This window comes from Semicossyphus pulcher, unplaced genomic scaffold (genome assembly GCF_022749685.1).
Source record: "Semicossyphus pulcher isolate SPU_LCO1_2020_fin unplaced genomic scaffold, fSemPul1.0.p SCAF_21, whole genome shotgun sequence".
NCBI classification, from domain to species: Eukaryota; Metazoa; Chordata; class Actinopteri; order Labriformes; family Labridae; genus Semicossyphus; species Semicossyphus pulcher.
In genome coordinates this window covers 8613070-8630913 of record NW_027211695.1, presented here as the reverse complement: position 1 = coordinate 8630913, position 17844 = coordinate 8613070, and the positions used below count along the sequence as shown (strand labels likewise).

General features: G+C 43.4%; 3 protein-coding genes across 4 annotated transcripts in view; 2 read left to right on the top strand and 1 right to left on the bottom strand.

The window, feature by feature from the left end:
* Nucleotides 1-8681, top strand: part of dennd4c (DENN/MADD domain containing 4C) — a 37365-nt gene extending 28684 nt beyond the window's left edge. For both annotated transcript variants that reach the window (XM_069671732.1, XM_069671731.1), the window contains 15 exons: nucleotides 76-225; nucleotides 851-970; nucleotides 1106-1234; nucleotides 1320-2401; nucleotides 2490-2682; nucleotides 2758-2855; nucleotides 2937-3112; nucleotides 3197-3355; nucleotides 4549-4747; nucleotides 4856-4966; nucleotides 5054-5191; nucleotides 5277-5394; nucleotides 5591-5747; nucleotides 5893-5957; nucleotides 6952-8681. In XM_069671732.1, the coding sequence (XP_069527833.1) occupies nucleotides 76-225; nucleotides 851-970; nucleotides 1106-1234; nucleotides 1320-2401; nucleotides 2490-2682; nucleotides 2758-2855; nucleotides 2937-3112; nucleotides 3197-3355; nucleotides 4549-4747; nucleotides 4856-4966; nucleotides 5054-5191; nucleotides 5277-5394; nucleotides 5591-5747; nucleotides 5893-5957; nucleotides 6952-7088 (3032 nt within the window). In that variant the 3' untranslated portion in view covers nucleotides 7089-8681. The remainder of the gene's footprint in view (nucleotides 1-75; nucleotides 226-850; nucleotides 971-1105; nucleotides 1235-1319; nucleotides 2402-2489; nucleotides 2683-2757; nucleotides 2856-2936; nucleotides 3113-3196; nucleotides 3356-4548; nucleotides 4748-4855; nucleotides 4967-5053; nucleotides 5192-5276; nucleotides 5395-5590; nucleotides 5748-5892; nucleotides 5958-6951) is intronic.
* A 2450-nt stretch (nucleotides 8682-11131) lies between these two features.
* cdca9 (cell division cycle associated 9) lies at nucleotides 11132-13143 on the top strand. The gene is made up of 10 exons (XM_069672833.1): nucleotides 11132-11243; nucleotides 11339-11470; nucleotides 11562-11602; nucleotides 11933-11984; nucleotides 12075-12142; nucleotides 12258-12319; nucleotides 12396-12479; nucleotides 12565-12646; nucleotides 12826-12912; nucleotides 13061-13143. Exons 1-10 carry the CDS (start codon nucleotides 11132-11134, stop codon nucleotides 13103-13105), a joined length of 765 nt encoding a protein of 254 aa, XP_069528934.1. The 3' UTR covers nucleotides 13106-13143.
* Nucleotides 13144-13473: 330 nt separating this feature from the next.
* plin2 (perilipin 2) lies at nucleotides 13474-16940 on the bottom strand. The gene is made up of 8 exons (XM_069672266.1): nucleotides 16892-16940; nucleotides 16644-16690; nucleotides 16049-16244; nucleotides 15659-15741; nucleotides 15232-15517; nucleotides 14638-14816; nucleotides 14390-14506; nucleotides 13474-14254 (listed from the first exon to the last, which is right to left on the bottom strand). Exons 2-8 carry the CDS (start codon nucleotides 16671-16673, stop codon nucleotides 13820-13822), a joined length of 1326 nt encoding a protein of 441 aa, XP_069528367.1. The 5' UTR covers nucleotides 16674-16690; nucleotides 16892-16940; the 3' UTR covers nucleotides 13474-13819.
* Nucleotides 16941-17844: the final 904 nt, after the last annotated feature.

Here is a 17844-nt window from a genome sequence, read left to right as displayed (position 1 = left end):
CAGAATGATCGGTTTGCTGTCATTCTGTTTCCCTGTTTCTCACTCACTTTCAACTGTGTGCGTCTCTGTCTCCAGCTGCATCCAAAGGTGTTTCAGCGATCACAGACGCTGACCGCTTGAGTCATGGGAGTGCTGACAGCTCAAATGAGGTCAACGGGGAGGAACACAATTTGTTTGCGCACAGCCACAGCCTGGAAGACACAACAGATACCCACTGTAATACAGGTACTGATCCCGTACAGTTACGAAGTTCTTTCTTAAGGTCAGGTAAAAACTGACACTGCTGCTGCAAAAAGGCAAGAGAGGAACGCTGCAGAAAATGGTTGTGTTAATACGTAAATGTATTTATTTTATCACCCGATACACTCTCAGTGCCTCCTGTTTATTTCTAATGTACAAGTACACATAGTGCAACTCTTAACACTGTGACTGCACGGCTTCGTTCTGTGTCTTTACATGCGTAATGTTACGGTTTTAAGCCGAAACTCTGAACATAACCTGATCCCGATCAGGTTAGCTCTGTAGAGTAAGTTACCATGGTGATGTAGCCAAGTTAAAAGAGAACCAGCTTCCTGACACTGAAAACTCTGACTTTAAGCTCAGCACCCGGTTTACCCACTTATCTCGCTTCGTAGTACACCCCTCTGGAGATGTTGTGACACCATTTACCAGCACTCAACTCAGTTTAATTGTGTTTGTCTTGCAAAGTCACTGCATCCCGAAATCTTAGCAAAGAAGTAGTTGAGAAGAAGAGAAAATAGTCTTGAAAAAAAGACACTAAGAAAACAGTGAAAGTGTTTCTTTTAATCATATCTTAATTTAAACGGCACGGTGATTTTGTGCTCCACAGGAAGGCAGTCTGATCAAGGCTACGGCTCCAAGGATGAGCTACACCAGGAGCTGGCAGAGCCTCCACATTCACCTGTCCGTCCTGCTGAGGAGAGGAACAACTCCAACACACAGCATAACGGTAACAAATGCTACTTCATCTAGCAATAAGCCACTTCCTCCTCTAGTTCTGGGTTTGAAGGTTGTATTTTCAACAGAAACCACATCTCTTCCTTGTACATTCAAGCTTTTTTGTTGACTGTACTTTCACAACTAGGAGGTGACATTGCCGGCTCAGTGGACAGTGCTGTAGCTGTAGCAGAGCCCACCAGTCCTGTAGATCTACCCTCTGTCCCAAGTATTGTGAAGCTGTCTACAGGGAGCTTCGATGGTGGCAGGGAAAAAGGTAAGGAGAAAAATAAAGCCTTTTAATGTACATTTTAATTGTTGCAAAAAGGCCAACTCTAATTGTATCTTTGCACATTCTGCAGGTACAGGGAAGCTGTTCAGAAGACACAGCAAGAACGATAACGTGTCTCTCCCTGATGATGACGCCCCGCTAGCATCGGGGGATGTAGCTCACCCTCCTCAACAGCAGCGGCAGAAATCCTTTGCGGAACGCAGCTGTAGCTTCAGCGCTGAAAGCCGTGCCGGGATGCTTCTAGAGAAAGGTGTGGACCACATGGCCAGTCAGATGGGCGCAGATGCCCGTATCCTGGCTGCAGCGCTCTGTGCGGGCCAAAGCCCGCCCCCTAACAGTGTGTCCAAAACTCTTTTTAAAGACCTGGAGGAGGAGCCGGAGGAAGATAGGGGTTTGCTATTGGGGAAACTGCAAGAGGAAGAGGGGCCAGGAGAAGCAGAAGAAAGGAAGGGAGACGATACGGAGGTAGAGCGGACTGAGGTAAAAACAGAGACACAGGAGAGCAAGCTCATCGAGACACTTGAGGATGACTCTGCGCTTAGAGGAGCGACCCTAGAGAGGGCGGATGTGAAGGCAGGTGCTGACCCACTTTCCCTCCTGATGTCCGAAAGCGAAGAGTCGGCGTCTGTCACCAGCCAGGAGCCGCCACGCTCCGTGCCTGCCGTGGTGTCCCGTAACCTGGCCGAGGAGATCGAAATGTACATGAGCCTGAGAAGCCCCCTGGGTGCGAAGTCCTCTAGCATGGAGCTCCAGCAGGCGCAGGGAGACTCCACCGACACCCCGCAACCCAAATCTCTGGAGCGCAGGTCTAGCCTCCCTGTTCCTCCTGTCAAAACTCCAACCGGCTCCCCGGGCGATACACCCAAACGCAGCCCTGTCACTCGCTCCAAGACTTTTGCAGTAAAGATGAGAACTCCCAGTAGCGCTACAGCTAGCCCGGGTCCTAGATCAGCCTCACTGACTGCGCTAGTCAAGTCCTCCCAGGGAGGGTCGTTGGGCTCGGTCATTAACTCCATTTCAGGCATCAAGATGGACACGCTCTTGTCGGGACCTAAGATTGATGTGCTTAAGTCGAGCATGAAACAGGCGGCAAATGTGGCCAGCAAAGTGTGGGGGGCAGTCGCTTCAGCTTACAACTACTCGGATGACGAGGTCAGTGTCATTAAAGGAGGATTCCTGATCTGTTAAAGAAACGTTTTCTCTTTTACTCATCAGTTCTGTTTCCTTCTTCATTCTGTAGGATGAGCAAGCTCAGGGAGGAGGAGGCTTCCCGTCACATCTGGATGAAAACATGCTGGCTGAACATGAAGTAGACGACAGCCCCGATAGAGGACCCATCCCAGGGTTGGTGGCAAACGGCCTGAACCAGAGCTGCACCAGCCTGGGCAGCAGCAGCGGCAGCAGCGACACGGGCAGAGGGACCCACCAGACACGTAAGCACTCGTTCTGTTGTGCCAACATTGGAAGTGCCCAAATTAGGCTTGATTCAAACTCGTCTGTACCCGCAGATCCAACTCCAGGACGAGCAGGCAGGGGTCCAGACTCTGAGCAGGGCTCCTCGCATCATGCCTCCTCCTCCAGTATCTACCAGAACTGTGCACTAGAGGTCAGATACTGCACACACAAACACTGACTTTGCTGCTGCTACAGTGGATTAACTCTTAACTGTGTATGTCTCTGCTGGCAGGTACTGATGTCCAGTTGCTCCCAGTGCCGCTCTTGCGAAGCCCTTGTGTACGATGAGGAGATAATGGCCGGCTGGACAGCCGATGACTCCAACCTGAATACAAACTGCCCTTTCTGTCGCACAGCCTTCCTTCCCTTACTGCATGTGGAGTTTCATGACTTGCGCACAATGACAGAGTAAGGATCTGCTGTCTCCCTGTGACCTTTCTATAATTTTCAGATCAATTATAGGACTGAATGAGTAATGATAATCCCTTTCAGGTTCTTCATGAATCCCAGTGCCTCAGGAGACAGCATCCACAGCACCAGTGCCCAGCCCACAGCCAGCAGCTCAGCTGATATCAAGACACCAGACCTCATCTCGTTTCCTGAAGAGGAACCGAAAGAGACTCCAGATAATCAGCCTGGAACACATAAGAGGTACAAACGACCATGTGACACACCTTAAAGAGGGGGTATTATGCTGTTTCACATTTAAAGACATATATATAATGTTACGGTGTTGGATGTTCAAACTAAACGTGGGTTTCAAAGTTTCAAAATCTGTAGATATAAGTATGTTGGCGTAATCCCCAGGCTTCTCAGCTCAGTCTGCAGGCTGCTGTGAATGCCAGGTTTCTTTGTGACGTCACAAAGTGCGGCCTCATAGGGCTTCGGAGAGCTGGCCAACCAGAAGACAGTTGGCTTGTAGGGGCAGGGTTTCTTAAAGGGACAGAGCTGACTGAGTCGTTTCAGGCAGAGGCTGTATGAGGGCCTGCACAGAGCAGCAGTGCGAGAGTTTTTTTAATTGTAAATTTTGCTAAGCTACTCCACAGGTATCACAGAGTGAAATATGAAGCTTATAATTAGCGTAATACCCATCTTTTAAGCACCTTGAGGAAAGTTTGAGAAGTTTAGTCCAAGAAGCTAATTACCGTAAAATCCATAATATAAGTCACATCGGAATAAAAGAAGCATTCTGTTTTTTCGTGTATCCCAGAGGGAAATTTTTTTTCTTGGACTATTTATTAATACAAACATGTAAACAAGTTATTCCAACATTATTTTCATTTAAAACATTTAAAACACACTAAAATTACAGCCGACCATCTGTTTTTGCCATGTCAAGTTTGCAATTCTGCTGTAGCTAATGGTAGCTAGTAGCCTACGGTAACGTTGATTGTTGTTAGGATGGCGGCTGCAATGGCGCAGCCAACATGACGGTGCATGTCCGTAACGAAGCGTTAGCAACATAACAGTTAGTTTTCAGTTAGTTAGTATTAGTTTTCCTCGTTAAAAACAGCGAGGAAAAAACAAAATAGCACTGCGGCATGTTGTAAATAGGAGATGTTGTAGCGGCTCGGACCCGGAAACAGTTTAATGTGAAGATGTGGAGTCACCCAGGAGTCACCACTTAACAACCGGAAAGCGCCGTGGTCTGGATAAAGTACTGTAACACAATAGAATACCTCTCTGCATTTTATACTGGTATATTGGTCGCACGGGTATTTAGGACACAGCCCACTTTTTAAATGGAACTCAGAATGTATTAAAAGTGTGTCTTATACACTGAATTCTACCAAACAATTTTTGCAACATCTTTTCCTGACCCCTTTTTCCTTGTTGTGTTTTAGTCTGATTCCAGAGCCGGTGCAGTCCGACCCCCTTGGTCTCCTGGAGCATCAGGCGGCAGGGAAGCAGCAGAAATGCAGTGGGACGTCCCTTACGCGCAGCAACAGTGTTGGTGGCCCGCTACAGAGCCTGGACTACTCCCAGAGACCGGGACATGGCGTCTCCACCACCAGCCTGCCCTGCAGCCTCCAAGAGGTGTCGGTCAGTGATCATCCTCCTCCCATAATAACCCACGAATGCTTAAATATCATAGAACCTACTGTAGCTGGAGTGCAGTGAAAATGATAGATGTGTGTGTTTGTTTCTCAGGACGGCATGGGGACTAAACGGCCAAACCCCAAGCCCGTATCCGTACCGTACCTCAGCCCCTTGGTGCTGCGCAAAGAGCTGGAGACCCTGCTAGAGAACGAGGGCGATCAGGTAAAGTACTTACATGCACACACATAATGTCTTTCGCAGAGAGGTTTCCTCCTTGTTAATTCCAACTTCCCTGTCATGTCAAACCAGGTGATCTACACCCACAAGTTCCTCAGCCAGCACCCCATCATCTTCTGGAACCTGGTGTGGTATTTCCGACGCCTGGACCTGCCCAGTCACCTGCCTGGTCTCATCCTTACCTCTGAACACTGCAACAAAGGAGTACAGGTTCGACTTAACATGTCACCAATTGTTATTCCTCTTGTCTCTTTTGTTCTGCCTTTGCTACATCTTCCCTTGTTTGTCTTTGCAGCTGCCCCTGACGTCGCTGTCTCAGGACAGTAAGCAGGTGTACGTGCAGCTCCTGTGGGACAACATCAACCTGCACCAGGAACATGGAGAGCCTCTCTACCTGCTCTGGAGGACTTTCAGTGAGTGCATTTGTTCGCCTCATATTTTCTTTGTAGAAATATAGTCTACCACTAGGGGGAGACAAAGTAAACAATATTTGAATCCTTAATGTACTTGCTGTGGTTCATATTATGTAGTTATGTTTATCTTCTTGAACACAATACCACTGTTGGAAAGTGATTTTGAGTGAGTTGGAATCTGATGGCACTCTTCTAGTGGAGAAGAAGGGGACGTTGGCTCCGACAGACCACCAGGAGATCCGTACCCTCCTCAACACAATAGTCCGCAACATCCAGACCAACGACGTCTACGGGCCGATCAACCTGCTGATCCGAGAGATCAAACATCGCCCAGAGGGAGTCAAGCGGCAAAGGTCAGCCTTGATCATCCTTCTCAGAGAGATGTGTCCGATTTAATTCTTCTTGAAGAACTTTTTACATCTACCTATTAATAATGTAAAGTATTTCTATTGTAGTCCTAATGAAACACCCCTAATCTCGATTGTTTTTTACTCTCAGGAGTATCTATAGAGAAATTTTGTTCCTCTCACTGGTGGCCTTGGGAAAGGAGAACATCGACGTAGGTGAGTAAATGTGTGAGAGTGAAATGGACCTGTTACATCACACCATGCTTGTATAATTAAAGTACACACACAAGAAGCATGAGCAGAGCGTTACGGCTGCCTGGCGTGACGGCTCTGGCTTCAGCTCTGGTTCGCGCGGTCAAGGTCTTCACATTGGGTGCGTGTCGGCTGTGGCTTCAGCTGGGCTTCCTGCCAGCCCTGTCTTTCTACGTACATGAGTACATTTGAATATGTTCGCTTAATAACTGTCATTTAGTTTTATTATATAAAGGAACGAATGAAGAGGCGTGTGCAGCAACTAAACATATACATCTTATTTACATTAAATCGGCGAAATCAACCGTATGAGCCCAGAGGGGGGGTTGCATAAGAAGTAATAATGTCCGTAACCTGTTGTTATTTATTCATGTTTTACTTATATAATGTATTTATGGCTTACATGAGACTTAAGACTACATTTTTTTTCAAAGAAAATTAAGCGCGAACCACAAAAACGAGCTTGTGAGTGACTTTATCTACCAAATAACTTCCTGAAAATGTAACAAATAAAGTCAAAAATATCACATCAAAATAAAAGCATTGTGTACAAACAAAGGAAGTCAGCAGGTCGGGCTTTTACTTTGAAATATCACGTACTTTAGTGACCATGCCTTTGATATACTCTACAGGAAGAGATGTTAATATTGCTGTCAGAGATCAATAGGACTCATCACATTTCATTTTCACTGTATATTTTGGCCGAGAAACGCATGCGGCTCGTGGTGAAAATAAGCGAGCCTCCCATTCTCTAGATTTTCGGTGTGTGAGACACGCAAAACTCACGCCGGCGGTGTGAACACTCTAACCTGTTTTCATACATTTAAAACGAAGACGTCCCGCTGCCCTCACACACACACCACACTTCTAATGTGAAGCCAACCTTAAGGTTGTGAAAACTTTGAAATGTTCCTTAATCTCAGCATCATTTTAACGAACCTTTACTGTGCATCTGCAGAGGCCTTCGACAGGGAGTACCGCCAGGCTTACGACGAACTGAGCGCCGAGCAGCTCAAGTCTCTGAACCGCATCGATCGACCCCCGACCCCGAGCGTCCAGTGGTGCCTTAAAGGCTTCGGGACACCCTTCATCTGACCTCCAACACGTACAGCCAAGATAGAAACTCTGACTGGCCAGGAGGGAAGGACAGGTGGCAGGCTGAAGTGTGAGCGGAAAATTATTTTGTATTTAAGCACCTCCAATCGCCTGAACATGGTACTACTTCCTGATGCCTGTTGTCTGCTTTTCTACAACGTTATGTTGCTTTCATTGGCTGACCAAGCAGCTACATAAATGTGGGACTCTTTGGAAAGCTGCAGTGAATCCTTTGGGACTAGTGTGGTGTATAGAATGATTAATCTCTGTACAGATTGTATTGGCTGCCCCTAAGGTGTAGACACATGTGTGAGTGTGTGTAATCATACAGTCTGTCAGTTAGTTCTCTGTCTCGTAGCCTTTGTCCACCCTGCTTAAATCTGCGCTAACTCTCCCAGGATTCGATCAGTCTGAGTTGTTTGAGAGCGTGTGCAGACCCAGATTGTTTCTTCGTGCACTTTCTAAACACAGTAACTCAAGTCCACCTGTCTTTTTGTACATATTGTTTACTAGGGAGGGAGGGGGTTGCCTGTTTTTTTTGGAGGCAACAAGTCTCGACGTCTTGATTCAAGTCTTAATGAATTGTCCCGTTTGTTCATTGTAAATGTACAGGTTCATAATGAGGCTTTCTATCTGTGTAAATATGAATTAGAAGCACACGTGTGCACGGGAGCGGACAATCACTAAATCATCGATCACTAAAACAACATTCCAGATGCCTTGAGGTCTTACAGAAGTATTACCGACCCCTGCGACAACACTGAACTGACTCAAACCTGCCAATTGGAGGAGACAACGACACAATGATCCCCACACAATAAAACAAGTTAGCATTTGTGTTTTTAATATCTGCATTTTTAAACAGTAACAAAGTGTACTTCTTCAGCTAATATGCCTTATTGTAATATTAAGTTAGAGCTTTAATTACATGTACTGGGGCTACTCCTTACTCTAGCATAGAAAGAACCAGTGGGATGCTTTTAATTAGGTGTATTCTGTGCAGACAATATTGCTTTTATGGTTTACACACACTAGCTTTGGATATCGGTAGCAGGTAGAGCTTCATGCTGCAAAAGGGCTTCTTCAGTACTCCTGACACTGTTCATTTAACATGACATTCCACTAAACAGACAGATAAAGCAGCTGTTGGGAGATGGGTGTAGATAGATGGTTCTCTTGTAGGCTTGGGAGAGAGACTTGTACAGAAGTGATGATGTTGTGAAATATTCAATTTGCACTGCATAGATTAAAACCTGACCTGATACAGGATGAGGATGAGATGCGACCTTTACAAAATATTAACAACATAAAGTAGTTTTTCTTCCCCCAAAAAAAACATTCTCAATTATTTATTTTTGTATTATCAACATTGGACATTGGATTGCAGATAGTGTAGTAACTTTTTATGACTAACAATCCCTCTTTCCCCTTAAATCTGCCTTTTCTACCCTCTACTGACTTTGTAAATTTCTCCTCTTTATGACAGAGGATGTACAGAAGAGACTGTTCTTTAACCATAGATTAAGTGATCTCTTACCGTCCTGTGGAAAGGAAACTGAATGTCTACACTTAAGTGCGCTGCAATAAATGAGTTTGTGAACTGATTGAAAACAAAGTGTGTCCTTTTCTTCTTTTTCAATTCAGAGGGCTCTTTCACTTCTCTGAGGCCAGTGCAGGTCTAATTGTCAGGGGTCTTAAACTTAAACTGACATTTTTCAGGCTGTCCAGGCACATTTAGAGGGCTTCAGATATACAGGGTATGTAGGATTCCAATTAAAGTTGTGTCATAGCCCATCAGTCTAGCATCGCTTTGCATTTGTGGTGTCTGTTTTACGTATCCTGAAGGACTATGAAGATAAACAAGACTAGGTCAAAACCTGGTATGTGGCTGACTGCATCAGGTCTATGTGTGCTTTTGTGGGCAATGTGTTACAAAGACTGTCCTTATGAGGCTGATGACAACGTGTTTGAAAGCAGGTGCGTGCTGCAGATGTAAGTGAGGACAGCGGAGAAGCAGAGGAGGAGCAGCCCCGCTTACTCCCCCGAACAAAGTATCCAGAACTGTATAGACAGAGAGTCACGTCAGTGGAGATCCAGTATGCTCCATGATACACCACTGCAATGTCGCAACTCTCTACGGCTGTGAAAGTACCATCACTCACTCACTCGCTCTCTCACATACAGACCTGTGTGTAGGGCTGACTCCGGCAGTCAGCCAAAAATATGTAGATGTAGCATTCAAAATGTGCTGTCCCATCTTAACAGTGAATACATCACTAACTGGCACAGTTAAATGATTCTTAACATCCAGGAAGGGGTCATACCCATAGTGGCTTACAAGGAAGTTAGGGTTGGTATGGTACATTATGTTTTTATTACTATGAAATCTAACTTAAAAAGAAACAATGTACTTTTTATAAATTTACAACTCAGACATTTTTTTGTAGTGTATGGCTTCAGGTCTGGAACAGGGGTCACATGGCTGGTTTTTTATTGCACTAGGTTATAATCATTATTTTTCAGTAATTATAAGGATGGAAATGTTCATTAGTATTGACAAAAAAATGTACCCAAAAATAGGCATACCCTCTTCTAATGCATTTTGTTTGTTTTCAAATGAGCTTGCAGCTGCTTTGGCTCATTAGGGGACTACCACGGTCTGAGCTGAACTTGAAAGCGCCGGGAGGAGTGACTCAGCAGGGTGTGTTTATCATGCAAATAAGTAGCTAAGTATATTTTTGGTCCTCTGTGATGTTAAACATGGTTCTTTAGGAGAGCGATGTGTGCTGTGTTATTCTTCCTGCATTATTTGACAGTTGCATCAATGCACACATCTCTCTAATACACATGAATGCCCTTTTTGAATGTAATGCTGGCATGACTCACATGAAGACTGTATTTTCCAGTCACCTGAAATATCTAAAATAACTAAGCAGGTCGTCAAGTAGGAGCTGAACATCGGCTCCCTCATCTGAAGAAGAAGCTGAAGAAGTTCAATCTGCTAAAGACAATGATGGTGCACGTCTACACCACCATCACTGAGTCCATCCTCACCTGCTCCATCACAGTCTGGTACTGCCACTGCCAAAGACAAGGGCAGGCTGCAGCGTATCATCCGCTCTGCAGAGAGGTTGATTGGCTGCAATCTGCCATCTCTCGAGGACCTGTACACTTCCAGGAGCCTGAGGCGTGCAGGTAAGATTGTGGCTGACCCTTCTCACCCTTGAGACAGTCTCTTTGAGATCCTCCCCTCTGGCAAGAGGCTGCGCTCCATCAGGACCAAAACCTCCCGACACAGGAACAATTTCTTCCCCTCTGCTGCCAGCCTCATCAACCACTCCACCTCACATGACATGGACTCTCGTCCAGCCCCAAGACTCTAAATCAGACTCTAAGTGTTACATTAACACACACTGGACTGATATGTTGTCTGTACACGGCACTATTTTTTTATTTTATACTGTAAGCTTTTTGCACTCACCAATATCCTGCACACCTGTACATATATTTTATTATAGCCTACGTATTGTTTTTTATATTTTTTATTCTTGTTGCCTTTTTTTTTTATCTAGTTCCATTTAAGTCTTTTACTTTTAATTTTTATTCTAGTTCTGTGTTCATTGTTCTGCACCAAAAGACCAAAACAAATTCCTACTTGGCAATAAACCCCGATTCTGATTATAATTAGGGATTTTGCAACCATTTTTTTTAATGTTGAGCCCCTGCCCACCAAAATGTCTGTGCCCGTTCACGTTTTATTTTCCTTAAATAATGGACAGTCCTCCCGTAATTAATTATTCTACATTCTGTTTCTATAATGACTAAGACACGAGGCCCGAGTTAAATTCGTACTTCATTTGTCAATAACAATTGCAACAACCCACATGTATCCTTCCGCCATGCAACATCATTTGGAAACCTCTTGAGTGCGTTTCCGGTCAGCGCATGAATATCTTAGTTAAACGTTTTGCAGTCACAGGTGCGTTGTTTTAGTTCACCGAGCTGTTTTCCATAGGCCCTGAACTTGGAGAGGAGAGGACAAGATGCCGTCGAAGCGGACGAGAAACGCAGGAAATGCCAAAATCAAAGAACAGCTTAGCCGGGAATTGCGACAGAGCAGACTGGCTCTCTTTATTCAACAGTTTGAGAAAGAAGGTTTGGTAACGACTTCAGGTCAAATGTCAGGTTTCACATCCTTTACTCGTCCCTACCTTTGCCCTAAATATGGCAACAAACATTTCCCCTTACAGCACAAGAGCGTATGAACGAGTTAGAGGCCAAACTGGAAAACATGCTGGCAACAGTGGACAAAGTCTTCAAAGTGGAACTGATGAAGATGCCGCCTTCTCGTCGAACAACTCTCATAGGGGACTTAATAAGCGGTGAGCCCTCCACATTCACAAATAAGACAACACAACTCCAAAGAATGTCTTATCCATAGGTTTGTTTTGTTTTTTTCATGTTCTGTGTTAGAGGAGGAAATTTCAGCAAGTGAGGTGTCCATAGCCATGAAGGTGAGTTAAGTTTAGGTCGCACCTGCTTTAATATAAGGTTGTTCTGTATGGAAGCCAATTTCCGCAACTTGGATTTTTTAAAAGAGGTCCTAAGTCATTATATTGAGATACTGATAATAATGACTGGTCATTATTTTGAGATACTAAGTCAAAATATTGAGATACTATGTCAAAATATTGAGATACTAAGTCCTTATTTTCAGATTTTAAGTCAAAATATTGAGAAAGTATCTCAATATAATGACTTGCAGGTTACAGGACCTTTTTGTTTTTTTCATCCAAGTGGGCTTCCATAGTTTTCCTATTATGTCAGCCACTTTTTTTTTCCAGAATGAGGCCCTCGAGATGCAAAAGCCTCTCAAGAGGTTACAAAGTAAAAGAGGTAAACAACTTTCATATACCAAGATAGAAACAACACAGTTTGAAATCCTAAACTAAACCAACAGCCATCATCTGTGCTTTTATTTTGTAGCGAAATCAACTGATTCTCCGCCTGTTCAGTCCACCCCTGCCCAGAGGTCCTCATCCAAGACGTCTAAGGTAAGTAAATCAATAGCTTGTTGAATCATCACTGTGGTACTGTATGTTTACTTACTTTAGTCACAGGCCTCAACAGTTACAGGAAATATGTTGCTGTCAATCTCTGTTTTTTTAGGGTGGAAAGGGGACAAAACGGACCAGAACGTTAGTTGGGAGCAACAGCACTGGAAATCTTGGGTAAGACTTGACTGTAAGGTGTTGTAGTATTCAGACATGGTGAATGAGTATGGATACCTTTACATTATTTCTACAGGGGTTCCTCAGTCACCGTCAAAAGAACTCAAAGCTGCTTGACAAAGACAAATGACCAGACCAAACCAACCAAACCTAAACTCAGGTCTGTTTGGACTTCTGAATATTGCATGTGCCTTCATATGAGAGAAAATAATTTTTATTATTAAAATTGTAACTTGCTGTTCCAGGTCTGTCGTCTCTACTGGTGATCTGCACTGTTCAATGGCAGGCTCTGCTGCACACATCACTGTAACCACTGCACAGGGACAGGTACTGAACTTGGTACCGCCTTTTTAGGAAGACCTGCTGTTTGATACTTTCATTTAAAGCTAGGTAGTCCTTCCCTGACTCAACAGGAGAGTTTCCCAACTTATATATAAAAAAGAACACCTGGGTTATAATCATTTGCCACAAATTTGAGTTAAGGATATTGTTCTTTTCCTTCCTAGACTGTCAGCTTTTCTGAAGAGACCAAGGATGAAATCAACTTAGACTTGCTGGATGACGTGGCATGGTGCCACATTCAGAAGCTCACGGTAAATAAAGTCCACCTTTAAATCTACTTTATGAGTGCTTGTGCCATTTTCAGAAAAAGGGACTTGACTACATCTCTTTGAAAATATCCGTAAACATTTGAATTGTACCATTTCATCCATCAGTGATTCATTGCGAATTGATTTTCAGAGTCTGTTGGCATGTCTGTCGAGGCGAAGTCGCTGCCAGCAATGAGATCCACTGATATCCTCTGTGGACAGGATTTTATCTGCACATTTGTGACATTATTTTGTACTAAACTAATGTATATAACTTGATGTTCTAATAAGAGTAACAGTTGTGCTTTGGTTGTCTTAAAGAGTTTTAAAATAATATAATAAAGCTTATTTGTTTTCTTCTACATGGTCGGCAATTTATTTTCTTTAGTCTGTAAATTATAAGAAGAATGGCAAAGTATTGGATTTGCTTAGCATGACAAATTATTAGATTAAATACTTGTATTGACTTTAATACAATGTAAGTTAGCTTAGCATAGCACAAAGAATTAATTTCACTCTGTTTCATAAGTGAAAAACTGCATGCAATTTCCCAATGAAGTTCCATCTTTATTCTCAAAGTCATTACTTCTCAAGAAACTAAACCAAATTCAGTATTAATGTGGTGTAAAATAAAACCCAGTCAATGCAAATATCTGCTTCCAATCAAGTTTATGTAGAGATAAAGGCAGCAGTAAACGTCTCCCTTGTAGAACTGTGCACAGAATTGGCAAAACTCACATTTTAGATGTTAATACAGCGAGGTCTAAAATTCATTTAAAAAAAGTATAAAATTATTTGACACTGAACTATTATAGTTTTTCTTCTTCATTGTTTTAAAAAAAAGAGTCAAATCTTTTCCTACGAAGCAGAATACATCCAACATTGCAACATAAAAGCTGTAATTATGCAACTAGTGCTGCTGGGAATGTAGGGACTGCATCTCCACTTCCATGGGCTCCTCTTGCTGTGGCTGGGCGGAGTCAGGGCTGCAGCATGTAGCAGAAACCGATCTCGAATTAGGCTCTGGCTCCATCCGAGGGTAGAAAGGACCGACGAGCCAGTTGAGCGGCGTGTTGTTGACCAGGTAATCCATGACGTTGTCGAGGGAATCTTTCATCTGATTCAGGTGGGCTTTGCTGCTGATCAGCACGCTGTCTGAAAGTTCTCCCAGCTCTTTGGCCTTGCTGAAGTTGTTGTAGACGTGCGTGGCAGAGCGGCTGAGGGAGAGCGCCTCCTGCTGGATGTGGTTGGGGAGGCCCTGGAGGCTGGATGCGAGGGACAGACAGGTTGTTTGGAGCTGCGTGGTGAGGGAGCGAGCCAGGGCCAAGGTGCGAGACTCAATTACCTGAGTGGAGGAGAAGAACAGATATGAAAGTCTTCTAATTCAAAGAAATGTGCTGTGTATCCAAAATATGACTGCATAATATGTGTTTTTCCTTGAAACACTTATCTCATTGCATATGTGTGTTAACCTCCTTACCTCTGCCTCGTGACCATTATCCTGGTTTGGACCAGTGGACTTCCACCCCACCAGAGAGCTCAGCTTGTTATTTACCATCTGGTTAGCCCCGTCAATATTCCTTCTGCCGTATTCGATCTAGAAAACAAACACTCTAAATGTTTTGCTGTTCCCAAACTGTCCTATAAATTGGATGCCTCAATGCATATTGAGGTAGTTTACTTTGTTAATAGGAAGCAGTTTGTGCTAGTATTTTGGTTTATGCCTACCAGGTCTACAGTGGAGTTCAGCTCAGAGATGAATTTCCTGCTTCGCTGCTTGCCGTCCTGCATTTTGGCCATGGCCCGGGTGTACGCCCGCTTCCTGAGCTTGGTGGAGAGCGAACCCAGCCGGACATAGTAGCTCGTCTCCTTGTTTTCGAAGCCTCTCACAGTTTTTGCTTCCATCTCTGTCACGAGGGGGGAAAAAAAGAGGTCAAACAACATATGATTACATCAGAGTTCTGTTCAGTATGTGCATGTTAAAGCAGCTAAAGGCGTCGCAGCCATGAATGCAATCAGGAACTGGTCAGTCTTGTATAACAGATCCATTTAAATTAACATGCTTGTTTTTTATAACTACAGTTCACTCTAAACAACGACTCCTTTTATGATGTAACAAACAGCATTATGTGGCATGTCCTGTTGTCATGGAAACTGGACCAAATCCATCTTTAACAGATATTTCACAAGCTTGGTAATCACTGACCCTTGACACAGCGTGTTACAGAAAAACAAGCTCAAGCTAACTTGCCTTTCATTGATGTCATTTAAGTGAAGAAGTTAAAAAATCATAAAAATATAATCATTGGCAGTCTTCCTCACCCAGCTCGTCATCCGTCTGAGGCAGATACTGCTCCACCAGGCTCTCAGAGGTGCTCAGGGCCGTGTCCACTCCGCTGCTGACAAGCCGGGCCACTCTGCTTTCCAGCACTGTGATCACACTCCCATTGACAACAGCCTTGGTCTTCTCCATCCCATCATGCACTGCACCCCGGGTCTTTTCTACAGCACTGGTCAGAGTGTCTGAGACTGTGTCCTTGGCCCCGGACACTTTGCCTGTCACAACATCTTTGGCGGAGGTCACCACACCCTTGGCGCTGGAAACAATCTGGGAAGAACAAAATCATGAACAAATACTTTTTTAATGAGTATGGCAAAACAGGAAGTCATGACTAATTCCTCAGAGGACAAACCCACATCAACTGTCAGCTACAACATTGTAAAATTTGATAACTCTTCTAGTACATACCTGCTCAGATGGCTGGTGAAGAATGGGCAACGTTTTCTCAATCTTGTCCAAACCTTTACAGGCCAGGTCATTGGCAATGGCAACTGTTGACAACAAACAATTCAAGTAAATATTACGTAAGAAAGCAAGCTGAAAAAAGTAGCCATTAAGGACATTTACTGTTTAAATACGAGGAGGACAAGTTAATAAATCTTTTTTGTCTGGTTCTAATCTGATTTTGAGTACACAGAAAAACTGGGTGAAAGATCAAGATGAGTAAGAGCCAGCGACCTGACCTGATCTTCCTGTTTCTTAGAGTGACTCAACTGGACAGCTGATAAGCCGGAGCCATTTGTACAGATTAATTTAAAGAGGTTATCTAAAGAATAAGTCAAGCTACAGGATTCTTACTCTGAGGTTCCAGCTTGCCAATGATGGGTGAAGCAGTAATGAGGACCACGGAGGTGATGTTACGGACGCCTTGTTCGGCCGCCTCACACACAGTCCTGATGTAAGGGTGGTTGTCCTTGGTGTTACAGTACACGCTGGACACCAGGCCGTAGGTGGAGCTGACCAGAGGGAGGCTGCTCACTCTCTCCACCACATTCTGTAAGAAAATACACAGAAAAAAGTGAGCTTACAATACACATATTTGCATTTTAACTTTGCTGTTCCTACTTGTACTTTTAGTCCTACTTGTATTTAAGTCCAAGATCAGATGATAGTAGTCAGTCAATACAAATACATCATTAATAGAGAAAGGTGGACAACTTCCACACTTTTTACTTCTGTATGGACTTTAAGTATTATTTAAAAATGTAAAGGGTAAACATGTTCTCTTAATCCTGGTTGTGTAGAATTACTTTCTCGTGTCGTTTTTTGGGCAGTTAATCATAGTGTCAGAGTCAAAATAAGCCTGTTCTACATCAAACTCCATTGTCTGGTTGCAGTTCGTTATAATAACATAACAAAATATAACCCTCAATGAAACTTCCAGGAAACTTACCTGATTTAAGACAACTGCCGCTGCTGCCATTTCTGCTGAAACAAAACCTGTAGAGATAATACACAACATGACGGCTTTATTAAAAATAACATAATATACTGTATCGACATTTTCAGAAACCACGTCTATTACTTCCGTATTATCTATTACAGTCTGTGCTTATTATTGCGCTTTATAATAAACCTTCAAATCACGTCGAGTTAATGTGTTAAAGCGATATCTTTAAAAAAGTAACTTAAAAGACTCACCGAAAGCTTCAACTGTATCCAAACTGTCAATGAGCTGACTGATACTACGTGGGAGTCGACAGCAGCTGTATTTATAGTCTATAATTATCGCGAGATGTAGCGCAGCAGCATGACGTCAGCGACAGTTAACGTCGTTTCTAGGGCAAAGGTAAAAGGGGTAAAAGTTTAGTCGGGGAATTCCTGTCAAAGCAGACGTCACGTGGTCAATGTATTACACACAACAGCAGTCTGATTTCTTAAGATTTCGCAAGTGAGGGGCAATTTTTGGTCAAAGGAGGATTATTTCGCTTTTTTTCATGCTTTCACTGCGTCTGGTTAAGAAGGCTATCACCCTACATTTGACAAACACAAGGTCTTACATTAACTACAGCTTTAATAGGCCTACATTAATACAAGTACACACACAGCCACACTAACCTACAAGGGAACCCCAGGACAAAAATTATGTGAGGGCCCCTACTTCTCTTTACTTAGTGTGTACACAACTGGCTGATAGCTACACTGGATAATTGCCATGATATGGTAAAGTACTGATGCCTTTAGTGGACATGCACCCATACATTTTATTTACTCTGTTTTCCCACGATAACGACTTATTTTTGGTCATTTTCTTGAGGTCCCCACTTATTTTCCCTTCATCTTTGTATAACAAAGCTGGTTTTCCCATTATCTCGGGATAACATAGCTGGTTTTCCTGTGATAACGAGTCAATTTCAGTTGTTTTCTGGAGATCTCGACTTATTTTTCTTGCCAAATTGGGAAAAATGCATGTCCGCTAAGGGCTTCCGTAGTAAAGACCCACAGAACAAGCAGTGCAACATTTAACCACTATTGAATGAGACAATACATGTCTTAAACCAGATTTTCATACAGCTAGGCTATAGCTATATTGGCCCACTAATAAAAGTGCTCATAAGTTGTTAAAAGTCTTAACTGGCAAAAATAAGATAATT